The 22510-nt window shown below is 38.1% G+C and overlaps 1 protein-coding gene across 1 annotated transcript; it reads right to left on the reverse strand.

The window, feature by feature from the left end:
* Positions 1-18920, reverse strand: Uxs (UDP-xylose synthase). The gene is made up of 5 exons (XM_065238846.1): positions 18751-18920; positions 17982-18322; positions 1106-1693; positions 769-1035; positions 1-700 (listed from the first exon to the last, which is right to left on the reverse strand). Exons 1-5 carry the CDS (start codon positions 18809-18811, stop codon positions 584-586), a joined length of 1374 nt encoding a protein of 457 aa, XP_065094918.1. The 5' UTR covers positions 18812-18920; the 3' UTR covers positions 1-583.
* Positions 18921-22510: the final 3590 nt, after the last annotated feature.

The following is a 22510-nucleotide window of genomic DNA, read 5'->3' on the forward strand; positions in this document are numbered from 1 at the left end:
TATAAAAAAACATATTCACAAATATAAAACAAGACTAGAAATATAAGGGGGATGAAAAATATATGCACAAAAGATCCAACAGAAGGAAATTATACTATTTATCAAGATTAATCTACGAGCAATAGTTTTCTATGCAAACCGGGTTTCAACAATAATTGACATATCTTCACATAACCTTAAGGACGTGGTTCACGGAAGCCACATTGGGCGATCTACTTTATGAAGGTACTAAGTCGTAAACGCCACTCAGTGTTTGTAGCAAGTAGAAGCAGCAACCAGAGATGAGACTTCGCTGAATCATGTCCTTAAATGGCCCACTAGCGAGAGAGAGGAAATGTTTCTGTCCGAATACGACGAAATAGGACGAACGATTTGTACTGTGGTATAGACGAAGAAGAAGGTGATGATGAAATGGAACTAACGGGAATCCTAAACAGAGCGGAATCGCACTTGACAACAATTGCAGCACCGTCGGTCGTTCGGTTTCGACCGAGCCTAGCATCTACCTCAGACATGACTGACTTAATCAAAATTCAACATACCATTCAAAAACCACACACCATTGCGCTACCAGCTAACAATGTTATTTCTTGGTTTCAGTCGTTTCCGGCACGAAGATATTCCGCTGGGAGTGATTGGAGCGCGCCAGCTCCTTCCGGAAGTATTCGACTGTTTTGATGAGGCCCTCCTTCAGGGGGACCTTCAGACGAGAAAATCATATTAGAGAAAAAAGTTTTTCCTCAAGCGAACCAAAACAAAAACACTCACCCGTGGTTCCCAGTTGAGATATTTCTTGGCGCGGGAAATGTCCGGCTTGCGCCGCTGCGGATCGTCTTCCACTGCGGGAAGTTCGATAATTTTGCTCCGACCCCCGACCTGGTCGCGGATAATTTCGGCAAACTCCTGGATTGTGCGTTCCACCGGATTGCCCAAATTGACCGGCTGCGTGTAGTTGGAAGTCATCAGCGCAACCATCCCGTCCACCAGGTCGGACACATACTGGAACGATCGCGTCTGCTTTCCACTTCCGTACATCTAAAGAAACGAAAAACGAGTTGAGTACCATCACTGCTAACCCACCGTTATCCTAAATCCAGTTACTCACAGTAATTGACTGATTTTGAAGTGCCTGGATGATGAAGTTGGACACCACCCGGCCATCGTTCATGTGCATCCGCGGACCGTACGTGTTGAAGATCCGCGCCACCCGGACATTGACGTTCTCCTGTTTGGCGTAGGCGTAACTCAGCGTCTCCGCCACACGTTTCCCCTCGTCGTAGCACGCCCTCGGTCCAATAGGATTCACATGACCCCAGTAGGTCTCCGGTTGGGGATGTACATCTGGGTCTCCATATACCTCCGACGTACTGGCAATCAACACCTTGGCCCCGACCCGTTTCGCCAACCCGAGCATGTTGATCGTTCCCAGCGTGTTGGTCTTGATCGTCTTGACCGGGTTGTACATGTAGTGCGGTGGGCTGGCCGGGCTTGCCAGGTGGTAAATCTCGTCCACTTCGATGAACAGTGGATTGACGATGTCGTGGTGGATGAGTTCGAAGTTTTCGTGACCCAACCAGTGTTCGACGTTGCGCTTCCGACCGGTGAAGAAGTTATCGGCTACGACCACCTCGTGGCCCTGCATCATCAGGTAGTCGACCAGGTGCGATCCCACGAACCCAGCACCACCGGTGATCTGGAAGATGGTTGAAGTTGAGCGGTTAAAAGGATTGAGTTTAAAGTCGTACGGTCTTCTAGATCGGATAGCTATAGCTTTCTTAACCTAGGTCCAAGGATTGCGAATACTCATGTCGCTATAAAAAATGAAGATGTTATGATGATCTTTCGTAGTTGCAATAAGTTGCAAGCTTTCAGAGAGTCACAATCAACGATTTTATCATTTTAACTAACTCACTTATCGCTGATTGTGTCTCTCTAAAAATGAAATTGACAGGTTCTATGAGTTAAAGACATACTTTACAACCTTTTCTTGTAACTTACTTTACTGGTAAAAAATACTATCATAACAACTTATGTTTCTATATCAACATTTCAAAAGGACGAAACTGCTTTTGTAAAGAATAGTCTAAACCGCAACACCATCTATTAGGGGAAGCTGATATGGTTAGTGAATCAGCTAGTATGGTTAGTTTGGTTTGATTTGCGAGGAATTTACGTTAACAAAAATTGTTTCGCCCTAATGAAATGTTGACATCGATTTCATAATTCCCAAAAAAAAACATTTGTTATAGCAAAATGAGCATTTATTGCTACCTTTCATTTAGATACATATTAGGATACGTGCACTGAGGCAAATAGACTTAAGAATTTCATAAGGCTCGACTTATGAACGACATCAACAATAGAAAAGGGCCCATGAGCATTTGTAAACAAACTGTTCCAAAATCCTTTACTCACAAGGCAAAGGCCACCCACGCAAACCAACACCATCATCGAATAGGGGAAACTTCTACCCACACGATGATGGCGTTGGTTTGTGTGGCCGGCCAGCGATTTGTGAGGAATGGGCTTTGGACCGGTTTGTTTACAAATGCTGATGGGCCCTTTTCTATTGTTGATCCAGACATATGCATTTCAGAAGCGCGTCTAACATGAGGTAGCTCGTATATTTTTTTTTCTTTATTAAAGAGATTTTTAGCTATAGGCTAGTTCAAGAGCAAATTTTCATTACGTCGAATGTAACAAAGGTAAACAAAGTCGAACTATCAGTGCCAATAGATTCTCCTGCTATTACACTATATACTGTCCGAATATAGGATCAAATCCCATTTTTAAATTTATTTACCAGTCAAATTGCTTTTTGACGTAATCACCTTCCGATCAAAATAGTTTTCGATGTTACTTAAGTCACCCAATTTCTATGGAGATGCCGTTTGACTTAAGTAACAGTGCTGAGAAACCCGTGAAAAGTGTACGTTCGTCGTTTCGCTTTCTCATTATTAAAGTGAATAAATCGAACTGTTTGATGCTAAGATGATTTTGGTGGTCCTAAAATGATGAATGGGCTGCACGTAAGGAGACGTAATTGATAATTCTCCCGAATATCCTGGTAAATACACTTTGACTTAAGTAACAATAGGGGCCACCAAACGACGTATAATAACTTTTGACTCAAAACCAGTATTTTTTAGCATGAAAGCTAGCGATTTGCATCTGTATGATTAAAACCCTGCTAAATATGTTAAACATTGCTATCACTATGAGATTATATGTGTTTACTTGGAAATAGGAATAACTTTTCGGTCATCGAAACAAAACTTTATTTTTCTCGGATTGGTGCGAATGTTACTTACGACATAATGAAAATTTGCTCTTGAGTTCATCTCTTATTTAGCTCGTATATGCCTTAAGGTGGTTCGCTGTCAGATCCTTATTCTCGCTACCACTTCGAAACTTTAAGTGCACAAATATCAGCTTCCACGACACGTACTATAATGAAACTGTTACTCCACGTTTGCTGCGCTGCAGCATACATGCAGTAGCAATTTCAGGTGAAATGGAACTCTAATTTCCGAGATGTGTGTAATTGAAAATTCTAGGTGGAAATGCATTTATAGCCTACGTGGTGGCCATTTGTGGACTCTACAAGGAATCACCTTAAGCCATTCCATTTTCCCAAGCGTTGACAGACGACAGTCACATGACTCGTAGTCTCAACGTCCATGGTTCGGTTCCAGTCTGTTCCATTTCATTGTTTTTTGTCGACATTATTTTTCATAAGGCAAATCAATGAAATGGATACTGATTTATTGCGGCTAAAATTCATAAACGGTTCTTATGGAATTCTTACGTTTTTTTTGCGTCAGTGTATATTACAGAAAATCCATATGCTTAACATCTTCTGTATTCTTCATGTCATTCTTCGGAACGGTATTTCTGAGATTTCCTGCCTCCCTTGTAAGAGAACATAAGATTTTTTTTTTAAATCTCAATAACGTAATAAATACATGGTCCTAAAGACTAATTCGTTAACCTAAGAATCTTTAAAAAACTAAGTCCTAATTTTCCCTAATATGAAACTGGGCAAATTATAGAAGCCATAGAATCTTCAAGAATGTTCCAAACCCATTTCATTTTTTTAACGTATGAACGGTATAGAATATAAGCATATTTTCATAACCTCTCCTTCCCATCTACAACTTTTCGGTCCGTCTCATGACTGTCAGTCCTCTTTGGTACCCAAAACAGTCGCGACCAAATGACAGACGAATATGACTGACCCTGCACAACGCTGGTCGATCAAGTTCGATATCAATGCGATCTCGGATGAAAACACTTGAAGGAACACTTTACATCGCCAAAGATGTGAGTAAGTGATCCTCTGGTATTCTCAGTACGTGTGCCTCTTCAAGTATGCTAATGTACACACTACATTTTGTTTCCCTTCCGTCAACACTAAGAATGCGTTGTTGACTTCATGACGTGCGAACTTTGTTAACGCAAAACGATGTATCGAATATGAATAGGCTTAAGAACCATACACGGAGATGAAAAACTACCCAAAATTAAGTACTTTTCTCTCAATTCACGGGTTCAGCCCAATAACCCAAATTTGAGTAAATCGGCAAGTTTTCAATTAACACCAGCAAAAAGAAATACTTAATCTTAAGTATATTCCACCAAAATTAAGTTTAATTCACGTAAATTTGAGAATTTGCAATTTAAATACTTAAAAGTAACATTCGGGCTAAACTATATCGTTGTGGGGGGTATTTACCAGGATATTCGGGAGAATTATAAATCACATCTTCTTACGTGCAGCCCATTCATCATTTTAGGACCACCGAAATTATCTTAGCAACAAACTGTTCGATTTATTTACTTTAATAATAAGAAAGCGAAACGACGAACGTACACTTTTCACGGATTTCTCGGCACTGTTACTTAAGACAATCCCCATAGAAATCGGGTGACTTAAGTAACATCGAAAAATATTTTGATTGGAAGGTTTCATCTCGGTGAAACTTTTCCCTATCCGATGATGGTGTTGGTTTGTGTGAGCGACTTTAGATTTGTGAGGAATGGGTTTGTTTACAAATGCTGATGGGCCCTTTTCTATTGTTGAGCAAGAAGTGAGTGGAAGCAACCCTGATTCACATTAATATTTTCCACTAGTTATTTGAGTGTACCCCGTTCGGCATCATGTCATTTGGCATAATGCCGTTTGGCATACAGCCATTTGACATAGAGTCGTTTGGAATAATAGTCGTTTGACGTAATACATGAAGAAATGGTACTTGAAGCTGAGCATTTCCAGGCCGAATAGTAAAAAATAATAATTTTGACCCGACCTTCTCCGATTTGCACGACACGTTGCATAATTGTTTGTCATGGTAAATCATTCACATTTGAGCTGAAGTCGGCCATTTTGAATCTCGCAAAAAATCAATATTACGTATTCGATTGTTTTTCAACAAATCATAACCCGAAAATGACATTTCCACTCACTTGCTATAAAAAAAAATGTTTTTCGGAATTATTATGGAATAATTAGATGATATAACGATATGTACAAGAAGACGGTGTAAAGTATGTGTTTGACTCAAAAAACCTGTCAAGTGCACTTTCAGAGCGTCACAATCCGCGATCTTATGATTCGGGAGCGTTCACTTAGAGTGATCAATATTCACAATATTGACAGGTTGTATGCGTCAAACATATACTTCATGACCTCTTCTTGTAACTTTCAAATTCTAATTACACTAGTTTACAAAACAACACTTTAGTGGTTGACCAACGTTTCTAATGCAAAATCCTACGCTGAATTCAATGCCGTGGTCAGAAAAAAATAAAGTAGAGCCATTTTTGAGATATACAAAAATTTTGATTTTTTGAATTTTGGACAAAAGTACGATTACTAAAATGTCAAAATCTTTGGAACTAGTGCACCAATTTTAAATCTTTTTTTATGAAAGTGAAGCTAAATAAATTTGCTATCGTTCACTTGAATATAATGTCTTAATTAAAAATTTAATTTTGAAGTCATTTAAAAATTTACAGCATTTTTTTTTTTATTTTTCCTTCGAATTTTCCATAAAAATCTTGTTTTAATCAACATTTTTAATAGGATAAAAAGATTCAAAAAATCATTCCATAATTTATTCTTAAAGTCCATTAAAAACTGGAGAAAATGAGCCTTTAATGGATGAAATCGGTTGGAAATTGTCGAAGTTATGAAATTTTTTGTAAAATCATGGAAATTGAATGTTCCAAGATTGGCCGTTGTCCCGCTCCTAGGTTCATGCACCACTTCCAGTAAGCCTTTCTGCGGACGTGTACGCATACGGTGCATTTCACTAACACTACCAGCTGTCACGCAAAATTAAATGGGATATTTTCAACAATATAATTTACGCTAGTGTTTGTGAGACCGCTCGGCGAGAACCTAACGCAACCAACTCAATTTGACAGCTTTCTTTCTTTAACATTGCTTAACGATGTATACGACAAAACGTGAATTCAAGTGTAAAAATGATCCTCAAAAGTTTTGTTACGCGTGTGGCAACTATATATTTACAAAATCGATCAATTTCACTGCTTCGTTGCAAACTGCATACAGGCTTTATTTTAAAATTGATCCTGGAGACTTTGACGAACCGTGGATTCCAAAAGTATTATGTAGTTCGTGCAAAACGTGCTTGGCTAGGTGGATGTCAGGCGCAAGGTAAATTGATTTTTTGAATAACTTTCATATAAACAATTTATGTACAGCATGGTAGTGCTTTGTTCTTTCCTGATCGACATTATCTTACTTCATCTATTTTTGATAAGTGTTAATGTCTTACTTACTAACTCACTTATTTGTTATCTGTCAGTCGCTATTTGTCCTTTGACATGCCCACCATATGGCGTCGACCGTTTTGTCATGCAACGGATTGTTATTTCTGCTTGACAAAAGTTAAGCAACAAGGACGTCACAAAACAGTTGAGTATCCACAAGTGGCTTCTATGACAAAACCTGTTCCACATTAAAGTTCGGTCCCGTATCCTGTTTATCCAAAGCGGAAACGAGCGCCCTCTGTTGAATCGACCGTTACAAAAACTGAGGAGGAATTCAAGGAGGAATGCGAGGAAGACTTCGAGGTGGAATTGGAAAGAAACCCAAAACTGTTTACACAATCCGAATTTAATGATTTGGTGCGAGATCTCGACTTATCGAAGGAGAAATCCGAATTGCTGGCACGACGCTTGAGCAAGGAGGTCAAAATTTCTTGTCACAGGAATCGTCACAAGAAATTTGACAATTATTATTCTACAAAGGACAAGGCATGTTTTTGCCATGACGTAAACGGCTTGTTTGAAGAGTTTGGTGAGCCATATGATCCAGCTCAATGGCGTTTATTCATCGATAGCAGCAAGTTGAGCTTGAAAGCCGTTTTACTGCATCAAGGGAATGAGAAACCTTCTATTCCATTAGCTCATGCCGTTAATATGAAGGAAACGTATGAATCAATGGCTCTATTGCTCAATTTGATAAATTACAATCAACACAATTGGAAAATTTGTTCCGATCTTAAAGTGGTTGCCATGTTGACTGGATTGCAACAGGGATACACAAAATATATGTGTTTTTTGTGTAAATGGGACAGTCGAGCTCGTAAGGAACACTACGTCCGAAAAGATTGGCCAAAACGGGATAATTTCACAATTGGTAAAGACAACGTTAAAAATGATCCTCTTGTGGTAAAAGAACGCATAATACTTCCACCACTAAATATAAAACTTGGGCTATTCAAAAATTTCGTCAAAGCGTTGCAAAAAGAAGGGCCGGCATTCCAGTACTTGAAATCAGTATTTCCAAATTTATCTGACGCAAAGATAAAGGAAGGTGTATTTGTTGGCCCACAGATCAAAAAACTGCTCAATGATTCCGCATTCAATACATTTTTGACACCAGATGAGGAAGAAGCGTGGAAATCGTTCCAGCGTGTTGTCACAACCTTTTTAGGAAATTTCAGAAGCCCAGATTATGAGGAAGCCGTCGATGAATTGCTCAAAAATTATGAGAAAATAGGTATAAATCAAAAATATTGTGTTTGTTACATATAATTAATTTCAAATCCTTTTATTTCACTGAACACAGGTGTGAATATGTCTTTGAAGATACATTTCCTACATTCTCACATGGATTTTTTCCCGGAAAATCTTGGTGACGAGAGTGATGAGCACGGCGAACGTTTTCACCAACAAATGAAGATGATGGAACGTCGTTACCAAAGGTTTTGGGATGAAGCAATGATGGGTGACTATTGTTGGTTTCTGATTCGAGAAACAAGTTCAAAACATCGAAGACAAAGTCATTCGATTCTCAATCATTTTTAATAAAACCTAAATAAATTTCTTTTGTATCAACTCGGTTTTAAATCCTGATATGCCTTAATCAAATTGATATGTAGAGAAAAGAATCTCCCATGAAAACTTTACATGTGATTTGGATGCTTACAACGACACCTAGAAAAGGAACTCTAAAGCTGTTGTATTTCAGCAACATTTTTAGGTGTTTTGCAAAAATGCTCATAACTTCGACAATTTCCAACCGATTTCATCCATTAAAGGCTCATTTTCTCCGGTTTTGAATGGACTTTAAGAATAAATTATCTTTTATAATCTTTTTATCCCATTAAAAATGTTGATTAAAACAAGATTTTTATGGAAAATTAGCAGGAAAAATAAAAAAAAATGCTGTAAATTTTTAAATGACTTAAAAATTAAATTTTTAATTAAGACATAATATTCTAGTGAACGATAGCAAATTTATTAAGCTTCACTTTCATAAAAAAAGATTTAAAATTGGTGCACTAGTTCCAAAGATATTGACATTTCAGTAATCGTACTTTTGTCCAAAATTCAAAAAATCAAAATTTTTGTATATCTCAAAAATGGCTCTACTTTAATTTTTTCTGACCACGGCATTGAATTCAGCGTAGGATTTTGCATTGGAAATGATCATCACCTTACCGAGTTCAAAAATGCTGTAAACTAGTGTTATCATTATAATATTGAATGATTTTTCATTATTCTGAACAATAGTTTTTTAAAGCAAGTGAGTGGAAGTAATCCTGCTTCCAATAGAAATGACGTCTGAGTATGTTAAATCAATGGGCGCAGTCGTACCATAGAGGTAGCTCTAAGACCAGAAGGTTCCGAAGAAACGTGCTCAACTTTTTGTCTCAGCTCTGATACTCTCTTCGGTTCCAAGCTAATCGAGGCACCCCTCGAAACATACACGCAGAAAAAACTATCGTCGAAACAAAAATATTTGAGGTAAACTCAAACGTAAACTTAGTTTGTTCTGGCCTCGAACATAAATTAGGTTGATTTCAAACGTATTCCATGTATTCCATTCCAAATAATGTTACGTTTATTTCAAAAATATTCGTGTTGAAAATAAACGTATTTGTTTTTGTTTGGTTTGACAGCTATGCGAACAATAATAAATATGTTTATTTTAAACATGCTTCTCATGTTTAAAATAAACATACCTATTTTGAAATTATTTTAGTATTTGAGTGCAGGGTAAAGCAAAATAAAACGGTTTGCAAAGAAATGATAAAATAAGATCTTCGGGCAGGGCATCAAAATTCCTGCTCTTTTTTGGGTGCGATTAAGGGTGACCTGTGGGAATTGGGATCCTGGTCCAGGATGCGAGGACCCGTCGGGGTGGGTGTCCGGGGGTTCCAGTTCAGTGGAACCGGTGCAAATTTATGTTATTGGCGTCGTTTTGCCTTTTCTGTCTCGGTTTCTGCCACTGGTCCTCATACCGGTTTCTTTCTATGTTCGGTGTCGGAGGAGGATCCGGAATGGATAACCGTTTTCTGTTGAGGTAGAGCAAAGCTTTGGCAACTTTTTCTGAATGTATCAAGAAGGAAACAAAAAGGCATGACACGCTAAAAACCGTTTACCCAAATCCTATTTTGTGGAAATAAACATGCTTTTGAATTTAATTTTTTTTTTTTTTTTTTGTAGTGATCCAGTGGACTCTACACTGGACCCCTTTTATTGATAAATTTTGCTTCTATGAGCCTCTATTTTAAATCAACACACAGACGTTCCTAGGCTATGGTGCCCGTTTGGTCACTGTTGTTTTTGTGCTGATCCAAATAGTTTTGATAATATAATTGCGCATTCTTGTTTTTTTAAAAGGTTGATTTTCGTCCCAGTCTTGTCTTCTGTCGTCACTTATTTTGTCATTTTGTCTTGTGTATTAACCCCCACTTGTCTTGTTTATTGTGTCAACTTGTGTCTATTGTCCTTCCCCATCTGTTACTCTGTCATGACTAATTTCATTGATATATAAAAATAGTAATATCAATTACAGGATAATATGGTTATTTCTCGATTACTTTTTCAAAGGGAAGCACCAGCTCCTGCAAACAATGCATCCGATCGTCGATCCGGCGCAACCGGCATCTCGCACACGCTTATCAACACCACCAGCAGGTAGAGGAAAATTTCCCCTATCTGATGATAGTGCCAGCACGCGCGGGCGAGCCACCAGTTACGCCAAATCGACGACCAAACGCACCGCCTACAAAAGCCGATACGCTCCCTTGAAAAAGTTATCGAGATTTTAACTTACCACTTTTTGATTATTTATCAAATACCTCTCCCAGAATATATAACTCCCCGATGCCTTGTTGGTTTCTGGTCTCATTTGGATTGGTCCTGAATTTGTTTGACATCCTGTTCGAAGTAATTCTTTGAGTTCCAGCTTGTACGTGTCTCACGTCATATGATTCGCCATTCATAAAGATAATGGGTTAAAAGGGAGTAAAACATACATAAAGGTAGATTAGTATTAGTTGTACTTGATCCAAACAATAGAAAGAAGCATAGATGACTTAGTAGAAAAATAAAACTAATAAATAGCTAAAAGTGCAATGGATAAGTGTTAGTTCCGGGATCATTTTAGTGTTAGTAGTTATGTTAGTTTTGATCCGTATTCAGCCCTGCTGGCCCCTCCAGCACTATTTGCAGCAATTGTGATAAGATTATGCGACACTGCTACTACTACTATGTTAGATGTATGACTTGTCAATTTTCACAACGCAATGTCTTTCAATAAATCACTCAATCAATTTGATGTTTGAAAATTTGCTCAAAAGGGCTTTGTTGACACATCATACCTTACCGAAAACTAAAGCACAACAATCCTAATTCTTATTTCAAACCTATCAACATATTTAACACATCTTTCCTAAAACTTCACTTGTTCGTAAGCGCCTGGTTGAAGATATGACTTTCGCTATTGACATTGTCTGTAATTAACAAATACACTAAATAGGAAGATTTATTATACAACTTCATAGGCTAATCGCCTCCCTAAGCGGACCCCCCGCGTCCTATCTCTTATGTTAATTAACTTTATGAATTCTATAATTGAAGTTTATTTAATAAATAACTGAAATCTCTAATCTACCTACATAACCCATGCTTTTAAACTACAATTTAACGTGTTTCAAGTACTTCTGGCTTTTACATATCTTATCTTATATCTTTGTTCGTCCCAGATGACACCTTCAAGTGACTAAAATGCTTCACTTTGAAGTTAGTTTCCAAGCTAATTTTAAATTGTATATTGTATAGGTTAAATGTTCCAACTACACTCTCACGTTTCCACTATGTGGCACCACAAAAATACATATGGGTATGTCACAATAGAAGCACACCACAGTGGAAATCCCGAGCCATAGTTCAAACACTTATCCCAAATCAAAATGAAGCACATATAAGATTAGTTACAATACCATGTACAAAAATGATGTTTAACATTGTTTTCTGAGTAATACTTCAATGAAAACAACAATGAAAGCTTGTCACGCAAATAGAAGGAGCACTGTTGGGCACTTTCTGAAATATTTCAATAGTATAATTCCCTTGCAAACCCAAATAAATCTATCTGCGCAAAAAATAAATAAAATAAGAGTGATTTGCGGCAAAACCCGCCAGTATCACACCCAACGTCAGTGCCTATACGTAAGCGTACTACGACGCGGCTCTCAATAAAAGGAGTAACAAGTGTGATACTATCACTGCTAGACTAGATCTTTGGTTCTCTCATGCAGCGGTTTATCAGAGAGGGGAAGCTTAGTAATCCCCATCGCCTGCCCATGTCGCCATTCTATCGCGGCATGAGCCAGCAACGCCGACCATAAACCTACCGTCTCCAACACTCCACTATGAAGCATGAAATTAAGCCCGCCCACCAACAGCATGGTGCAAAAACTAGCCAAGGGGAGGGTATAAACATGCTTTTGAATTTAATTTAATAATTTTAATAATAATAATAATTTAATTCAAACATAAATATTTTAGTTTTAAACATGCTTTCAATTTACTTTGAATAATTCATATGTTTAGAGTAAAAACATTTATATTTTTGCTTTAAAATGAACAAAATTCGTATCCGTGTAGGAAAATCCACGAACCCCTCATTTTATCTGTCAAACTTTCATAGTACTAGAATTTCGACTAGAATGGGGTACGTTAATCAATTTGCTTGGGAGCAATAGGCAAGTCAAGTAGTGAGCCAATTTGAAATCGTTAGTTTCTACTGGTTGGTCGTACGGCCATAAAAAGAGAACAGAACGGATAGCAAAAAAAATCCTCCTTTCAATCAAGAGCAAATTTTCATTATGTCGTAAGTAACATTCGCACCAATCCGAGAAAAATAAAGTTTTGTTTTGATGACCGAAAAGTTATTCCTATTTCCAAGTAAACACATATAATCTCATAGTGATAGCAATGTTTAACATATTTAGCAGGGTTTTAATCATACAAATGCAAATCGCTAGCTTTCATGCTAAAAAATACTGGTTTTTGAGTAAAAAGTTATTATACGTCGTTTGGTGGCCCCTATTGTTACTTAAGTCAAAGTGTATTTACCAGGATATTCGGGAGAATTATCAATTACGTCTCCTTACGTGCAGCCCATTCATCATTTTAGGACTACCGAAATCATCTTAGCAACAAACAGTTCGATTTATTCACTTTAATAATGAGAAAGCGAAACGACGAACGTACACTTTTCACGGGTTTCTCAGCGCTGTTACTTAAGTCAAACGGCATCTCCATAGAAATTGGGTGACTTAAGTAACATCGAAAACTATTTTGATCGGAAGGTGATTACGTCAAAAAGCAATTTGACTGGCAAATAAATTTAAAAATGGGATTTGATCCTATATTCGGACATTATATAGTGTAATAACAGGAGAATCGATTGACACTGATAGCTCGACTTTGTTTACCTTTGTTACATTCGACGTAATGAAAATTTGCTCTTGCAATATTGTTTTAATATTTTTCATTAAAAGCTTACAAAAATTCCATCCTTTGTGAAAATTTCAAGATGGAGAATTCAAAATTAACAAAAATCATTAAACAAGAACTTTTGGACAAATTTAAGAACTTTTTCTTTATAATTTTTTTTTTTTGTAAATTTTTGCGCAGAAAACGATTTTGAAACTTCGAAAAATTATGTTCTGCGTATAATTTTAATAAAAAAAATTGCTAAAAAAAAGTTCAAAAAATATTTAAGAGGGTTAATTTTTGTTACGTAATTTTCAAACACTGGTTTCGTTTTTTACCCAACAATGCTTGAAATGTTTTACCATGCATATTTTTCTTGAAAAGAATATTGTTTTCCTACAATTTTGTCTCGGGCGTCATTTCAATTGGAAATTATGTTTTCAAGGGGAGCAGGATATTTTACCGAAAGACGTTTCGCCGAATGGGTCATTTTGCCAAAGAGGAAGTCATTTTCTTCGGGTTTGAACTTTTCTCAAAGCTCAGTAAATTTTGAAATCAGTCTCGAAAAAATATTAAGAATCCTGATGAATGTGTGTGTCTTAGTAGAATACCCGTATAAAGAGAGAGAAGGATTAGTAATTTCCATTTTATTCCACTACCTTTTTTGCTTATCCTTGACAGATACGCGTATTTCGTCTACAATGTGCAAACTTCTTCAGTGTCTTGTACTAATACTCGACTTCGCAGATTTCATCAAGGATAGCATCAGACGACTATATAGCAAACTGGACATGAAGATTTTGGAATGTTATTCTCTACACCTCAAATTGGCCAAAGAGTATCCAATTAAATTCCAGGAGTTTCTGTCTAGGGCAAATGTAACAGATGAGTGCGAATCGGATAGGACACGGAAGCTGCACGATAGGAAGCTAAACAGACTACGACACGAGTCTCGACGGAGACGGACGACACACCGAACGGGTGAGCAGATCCCATCCACCATCACCACGACGCCGAGGGTTCACTTCATTGATGGGTTGGTTGTGAACCGATCGACGACCGCATTCACCGAAGAACAATTGACACACCTCAACAAAGGGCTAGGATACGCGGTTACAACCAAGCTAGACGTGGAGCAGATCATCATTGACGTAGAAACAGAGATTACCAAGACACTTCCAACATCATCACAGAATACGGTCAGGACTATCACATAGAACATAATCAAGGACGGACAGGAACAAAGTCGCACCAACGAAAAGGAAATTCGGATTGTAAAGGAGCTGAAAAGTAAAGCAGTATGCTATGTGAAAGCAGACAAGGGCAACGCGGTGTTATCATGGACAAGGACGATTACGACAATCAGAACATAGTGACACACGTAAGCACTGAAGGAGTGCAAATCAATATTAGGAGATGAAGCAGATCGTTTACGGGAATCCAATCACATTTTACCCAGGATCACAGGTATCCCCAAAGTCCACAAACCGGGGAATGAAATGCGAGGGATCGTGTCTGCAGTTGGTTTCCCCACCCACAAACTGGCGAAGTGGCTAGTCACACAGTTTCAGAGTATGCCGAATCAGTTCCAGAGTAAAGCAGTTAGTAACACCCTGGAGTTCGCCCAGCAAATACAATCTTCAGGAGACATCAACGAGGACGAGATTATGGTATCTTTCGACGTCACAGCTCTTTATCTCAGCCTACCGGTCAAGGAAGCGATCAACCATTTGGAGGACTGGCTATTAACACAACGAGAGGATGCAGCATGGAGAAACAAGGTTCGGACCGCCTTTGTATGGAAGAGAACTACTTCTCTTTCCGAGGTAACTTCTACAAGCAGACGAAAGGAGTCCCAATGGGAACCATGGCCAACTTGGAGACAATCCTGAAGGAGAAAGGACTATTACCAAACCGTTGGTGGAGGTTTGTTGACGATATCTTCAGCGTAGTTAAACGGGAAGCCCTTCCATAAATTTTAGATGAGGTCAACAGAATTCACAAGGATATCAAATTCACTCACGAGGTAGAAAAAGACGGGAAACTCGCATTTCTCGATCTTCTAGTCATCAGGGAATCGTCATAATCTTCTTCGCTTGAATACGAAATTTACAGGAAACCAACAAGCACCAAAAGAGTTATCCATTATACTTCCAACCATTCGTTCCAGCAGAAAATGGCCACCTTCTTTTGAGCATGGGCAGTTATTTTGAGTTGTACTGATTCCAGAAATTTTCAATTAATAGATATTTTTGATTTATAGTAATGCTTCCTTCTTTTGAATATGAGTTGTACTGATTTCAGAAATTTAATAATCAAAATTTTGATTTATCGGAATGCTTCTTTCTTTTAAATATTACAAATTCTTTCTTTCTGCGAATTTTAGCTCAAATGTGAATTTTTTTTCCTTGATTTGTTTTCCGTCGATCTTGTTTTCCGTATTGAGTACCAATGCTACCGACGCCAACGCCGTGCACCAACGTCTTTACTTCCCCCTACTGAGCTACAAAATGGATTTACCAATCAGATTTCTTCTAATCAATTGCGTAATAAATTCTCCTACGAGAAATTAACTAAAGAAAATTTAACGAAGAATTAAATAGAAGACTCCAACTGAATCTTAACCATCAATTTTCTTTAAATTCAAATTCGAAAATGTCTGTTGTTGTTTGCGGTGATATCTATCATTATATCTACGCATAATCTGTTTTGCGTTAATTGTCCAAAGAGGACAGTGCTGTGCAAAACATGTTTGGTACCCCTATATTTTTAATTTGACGCAAACATCATATCTAATTTAACATTGTTAAAGCATATGTTCTTCCATTTGAAGGCAATTTTATTATTAAAAATTGGTTTTAGACCCGAAAACCGATAGAAAATTATCAACAAACTTCTCGGCTTCTTTATTAAGGTAGACGAATATTGACGCGAATGTAAAGATTTAGTCCTGTAGTGTCGCGAAGCGTTATGGTTCTGAGATGCTCGATGACCCTGGAGGGATCGTTTTTGCTTACTGAGCAGAAAATCATGGGTTTAATCCCAAGCTCTCCGTCATGACTCTTAAAATTCATGATCACTAAACAAAATGAATATGCTCTTTCGATAGCCGGCTATCGAGAGATTAACTAAACAACAAATAAACAATACATAATTTTGGTTGCATCGCCAACTTGAGGTGAATCCTAACCGAATACCCTACCCAACCCTCCAACTCCGTAGCACTTATGAGGGTGTCGCTAAGTCGGTGGCCTCTCGTTAAGTAAGTACTACATCAACATTTCCTTCCCTATCCCTAGTTATGGTAAAGATGGCCGTGGCCAGGAATAGCGACAGTCATGCTTCTGTTACTCTTTTTTAGATTGGAACCAATGTTTACTCCCCAGCATTATTCCTGAAAGTAGTCTAACTGAGAATTTCAGAAGAGACGTGAGTGTCGCTAGTATCCAATCTACGAAGTATATCATAACAACGCTAACGCTAACGCTAACGCTAATAAAACATTAGTGGTTGATTATTAGGAGCTATTTCTTGAAATACTTGTCTGAGTGCGAGAATAGTAGAAAAGTGCGTCAAGTTTGGATCTGCGTCAAATATGGTACCACCACAGTACCCTGTACAGTGTGAATTCGCTTTGGATTTCACTTTCCATGTTAGACCTTGTGCTCTTCCACTACACTATTTAAAGTCATACAAAGCTGCCACATGGCAATGTATGTTTTTATCTAATTAATGCAACTCATTTTATCCGGCGGTCGTTGATGTTACGGGCAAAGTCTTAAGTGCCAACCGGCAAGCCAGGCAGCATCTATTACGCTTCAAGCGCGAAGGCCACGCAAACGTAACAATCCATGCGAACACATGCGAGATACTAAATGTTTCCAAAAAGTAGGTAAAAAAAATCACTGGATGGGAGACTTTGCGTTACGTCTTTTATGAGGTCTCGTTGAGAAACACCACGCTTCATCAGAAGGGTTGTCTGAATGTATGTAATCGTTCGTTCGTTCCTAATAGACTTCCCATCGAAATGCTCGTTTTCACAAATGTATGTTTATTTGTTTGGTAAACATGGTTGATCATATGGGACCTCATAACCGAGTATGTAAAGGCACGCTATTACCAAGCCGGAGGCGACGGGTTCGATTCCGGTCCGGTCGAGGGGGTATTTCGGGTCGGAAATTTTCACGACTTTCCTGGGTACAAATTATATACAAATTCATGCATTGGTATTGACATCGAAAGCTCTCAATTAATAACTTTGGAAGCGCATTTAGAGAACAATAAGTTGAGAGCAAGCGATAAGCTAATATGCGCTAAGCAATAAGCTTGAAGAAGACATGATTGATCATCGTGGATTCGTCTGCCCTACGAATCTGTGCGTATTCAACAAAAGATCTGTTCCCGTACTTGCTTTTTTGCTTTTGTTGCAGGTTGCTGCAGCTTTCTTTAAGAAAATAATATGGTACATCAAGTACGGGGACATGCTTTTGCTTTTTGCTGTACAGAATCTTACTGAAAAGCAAGTACGGGAACAGACCGAAAGTTAGTGCACATGGAAACAACTCGTTTGGAAAATCGATTTCAATCAGGTTTTAATCATAAGCATTGCGTTTGTTAGAAAAGCGATGATCGATTGACAGAGTATTCCCATTAGTTTTTTTTTTAATTTAAAAATATTAAATTAGGACTAAGTTCTAAGTTAAATCGACACTTACCAATATTCGCTTCCGATTTTTGTAATTCAAGAACATCACATCAGGATACTTTCGCGGTATCCGTCCTTCCAATTCCTGAATTTTACGCTGAAGCTGCAAGATTTGCTTCTTGGCTTCATGCATCTCGTCCAGTCTGGATTCGTGTTCCTCATCGCCGACGCCACCAACCACTCGGTGGTCATTGGCCACTTCGTTTTCCACATTCCCATCTGGCAATCGCTCCTGTCGTTGATGAACGTACCGCCCACGATCGACACTATTCTCTAGATCATTTACGCTACCGATTGCTAGACTTAGCTTAGCACTAGTTGGACTACCCCACGATTTGTACAAACAGACCACTGCACCGTAGAAAGAGAGAAAAAAAAATCCAAAGAAATGCAAATTAACACCTTTGCTAAATTATCACCATTTCCACTTTCAAACTACATCATCATCACTCGGCATCGTGCCCATTTCGCCAAACTCGATTGCTCAACCTGTGGCGCACATTTTTGGACTTGTTTGCATTTAGCAGCGTAAGCACCACGGAAAGTAGAAACGCGAAACGAAAAGCGCTGCATCAGGACATTCTCCCAAAACAAAATCTAAAAACAATAAACCGAGGGATGGAAAACTACTGGGCTTGTTCCGTCGCGTAGCGCTTTATAAAACATCTTCCCATTTTGGATGCAACACAAAGATCAGCGATGGTCCACTCTTTCTCCCATCCTCCACCGCAGGTATCTTTAGATAACAGCAACAATCCGAAGCTGATGGAAAAACCTACCCAAAACTATGGCCACACCGAACGCGAACAACTGCTTCATCTTTCTCTTCGAGAACACCATAATAGACTGAGCCACCAGAGGCAAACCGCGAAACCGCGAGATTTACTGCACAATAACGCACTTTTTTCTTCCTATCACGACTAAAACCGACATCGACGACGACCACGACTACCACCGTCCATTCTTCATCAAAATCAAAACTCAAAAGTTGCTTCGCTCGCTTGTTCGTCGTTTTCGTTGTTTACGAACGTTTCTGACCAACTTGACGTGTTTGTTTTGTCACGTCTTTCGGGTCTTTCGTTCGTTCACGCATAAAGGATAGGGTGATGCTGTTTCGATATTATCGATACTTTTTGATTCAGAGTACGCTAACTTGAAATTACCCATTAATGAGTAAAAATAGCCATTTTGAAGAAAAGTGGCTTAATTCATTCATTAGTTTTTTTTTACCTGTAGTATCTGTTACACTCAGGGGGTAAGTCACTCTGTCACCTTGTGTTTGTGCTTATTGTGTTTCATGTGTGTTTTTGGGTGTCGGAAGGTTTTTCTGGGTACTTCATCGTATTGACCGAGTTGTCAAAACTTCAACCGAAAAAAAATAAATTTACTGGCAACCTGGGGGTAAGTCACTCTGCCACATTGTGCTAACACCCATAGAAACACACTTTGACACACTTCAAGCACCCTTCCGCGACATGACAAGCAATATTTTAATCAATTCTGGCACCACTGCAATTAATGTTTACATTCGATTGTTATTTTGTTGTTTTGAAAAAAAAAAACAGAAAAAATCGTCGAACCGTCCTGCCTTGGAAACCTCCAATCCAAAGAAAAGGAAATACTAAACCGGTTGGGATCCACAAAAGCAGCAGCTTCAGGATGCTAAAAAGGTAAAGATGTCTTGTCTTGCAAGAAAACTAAGACAAACGCAACGGAAAAGTTTCTGATTGTAATCCTGGGTTCTCACCAGCGGCAGCCCAATCACGGCCCCTCCAATCAATTGCAAATGCTCCCTTTGCTTGATCCTTCTCGGATGGCACGGGCTGCGGTTATTTTAGCTCCAATAATCCTCCCGCCGGTTGTGCTTTTCCTTTAAACAAACAACTGCAAAGGAATCGCAAGGGGGGTCGATTGCTACAGTATGATTGTATCAGTGATTTGTTTTCATCGGGAAAATTTTCCGCTATGAAGTTTTGTTTTTCCGATGAAAACAATTTGCGCATACGTATACGTGACGTAGTGTGCGTACGATAAACGTCAGCAATCTCTATGGTTGAGGATATGGTTGCCAGTAAATTTATTTTTTTCGGTTGAAGTTTTGACAACTCGGTCAATACCTAGGTCAATAGAGATTGCTGACGTTTATCGTACGCACACTACGTCACGTATACGTATACGCAAAATGTTTTCATCGGGAAAAAAAAACTTCATAGCGAAAATTTTTCCCGATGAAAACAAATCACTGACACTATCATACTTTAGCAATCTCTATACGATGAAGTACCCAGAAAAACCTTCCGACACCCAAAACCACACATGAAACACAATAAGCACAAACACAAGGTGGCAGAGTGACTTACCCCTTGGTCCCAAGCTAATCGATTCACCCCTCGAAACATAGGAAAATTCAATACCCGCATAAACGCGAACCATCACATGACCTTACCGGTAATGGTTATAAATTGTTTATAATCCCTGCTAAACTTCAACTGAAATGGTTATGGAAATTTACATGAACGTTTGTGTGATAAAGTTTTAACCTTATGTGTTATGGTTTTTTGGAAGCGGACCTTACAAATAATGGGTTGTTAAGAACCATTACCATTCCAAATTCTTCTTTTCTCCATACAATTTCGGAAAGAAAACTATACTAAAACCTTTTAACTTATGGTTTGAGAACATTAATGGTTATGGTTATGGTAGTCAGTAAGGTCCATTAATGGTTTTGTATTATCACTCAACTTTACGTGAAATATATCGTGAATTGGTAATCAGTAATTTACAGGCAACCAATTCGCGATATATTCCACATAAAGTTGATCGATGTTACAAAACCATTCATGGACCTTACTGGTTACCATAACCATTACCATTAATGTTCTCAAACCATAAGTTAAAAGGTTTTAGTATAGTTTTCTTTCCGAAAATGTATGGAGAAAACAAGAATTTTGAATGGTAATCCCGTAAAAAAAAACCGTAGAGGTACAATGAAATGTATTGTAACCATACAATAGAGTTTATGGTATTTACAATAAATCGTATTCTCGACAACGATAAAATAACAATAGAATGTATTGTTTCTACAATAGAATCTATGGTAAATGGGGGAATATACAATAGATTAAGGGGGTCGTTATGTATCTTAACCATACGAAAAATCACTTTTTCCCGAACAAACTTGAACCATTTACCATTAATTGTATTGTTGTTCTATTGTTGAAAACTCTTACTATATGGGACCTACTGTACATCTATTGTAATAACAACATGTTAAAACTTCGTGTACTATATACACACAATAAGATCGATTGTTGGCAATAGATTTACTTGTAACTGTATTTTATTTTATGGTAATTGTATGGTTATTTTTTTCCGGGATGGTTCTTAACAACCCATTATTTGTAAGGCCCACTTCCAAAAAACTATAATACTTAAGGTCGTTCATGTAAAGTTCCATAACCATTTCAGTTGAAGTTTAGCAGGGATTATAAACAATTTTAACCATTTTAGGTAAGGTCAATTTATGGTTCGCGCTTATGCACCCCTCATTTTATCTGTCAAACTTTCATAGCGAATCAAAACAAACATTGTGTAGTAGTAGAATTTCGACTAGAATGGGGTACATTAATCGTTTGCTTGGGACCAATAGACCAGTCAAGTAGTGAGGCAAATTAAAATCGTTAGTTTCGTATTGATTGTTGCTATAACTCTTTTGATCGAGAATCCATAACGGCCGATTCAAATGTGTAGCGATTCCATTTTTCAAAACCATAGAAATATTTTATCTAGATAAAAATAATTTGTCCGAAATAGATTATAGAGTTCTCCAGATGCACAAAAGTGTGCGTGAGACCGCGCGCTACCTTTTTAAGTAGTTGTGATATCGCGATACCTTTTTGTTTCTTCTTCTTCTTCGTTTTTACGTATGGATGTTGGATTTTAGTGTTCGTGAGATTGCGCTTGGAGATCTCTATACACGAACCAACTCATAAATTTTGTACGCGTGTTCGTGGCCATAGGATAAATATTTTCCGCAAACACGGCGGCAGATGTCAGTTTCGGGGTCAGTTTTGTGCTTTGATCAGAAATTACTTTGTAAATTCGACAGTGAGCATGCATAAGGGCGTAAACGTGATGATCGATTCTCTTCGTCGATTTTCTCTTTTGTTAATAATCGCTAGAATTGAAGCTTCTCGGTGCGTTTGTTGTTGCTTTTGATAGCCAATACAACCTGTTACAACTCTGCATTGAACAAATTCTAGAAAATTGTATCACTTAGCTGTAGCAATGCAAAGAGAAAATCGATGAAGAGAATCGATCATCGCGTATACGCCCTTATGCATGCTCACTGTCGAATTGTCTCGTAAATTGTATGATCATTCATGTTTGTCGGTGTAATTAGTTCAAATTTTTTTGAGTGATTTTCAAAAAATTAACTGGCAACTCTGGTCGTAGTTATGCATAAAATGTTTGTCAGGTTGGTAGCAATGAAAAATTCAAACGCACTGTCAAAACAAAACATTCGCATGCGATGTTCGT

The sequence above is a fragment of the Ochlerotatus camptorhynchus genome, unplaced genomic scaffold (assembly GCF_037179485.1).
Source record: "Ochlerotatus camptorhynchus isolate MF236.1 unplaced genomic scaffold, CSIRO-AGI_Acam_v1.1 ptg000046l, whole genome shotgun sequence".
Classification (NCBI taxonomy): domain Eukaryota; kingdom Metazoa; phylum Arthropoda; class Insecta; order Diptera; family Culicidae; genus Ochlerotatus; species Ochlerotatus camptorhynchus.

Excerpts from the sequence above, each read along its gene's own strand:
- Uxs (XM_065238846.1), bottom strand. The coding sequence starts at position 18,811 with ATGGTGTTCTCGAAGAGAAAGATGAAGCAGTTGTTCGCGTTCGGTGTG. Across the intron at positions 18,323-18,750 it reads CGGTGTGGCCATAGTTTTGG|TGGTCTGTTTGTACAAATCG; the intron begins GTAGGTTTTTCC and ends TCTACGGTGCAG. Across the intron at positions 1,036-1,105 it reads TTCAAAATCAGTCAATTACT|ATGTACGGAAGTGGAAAGCA; the intron begins GTGAGTAACTGG and ends TCGTTTCTTTAG.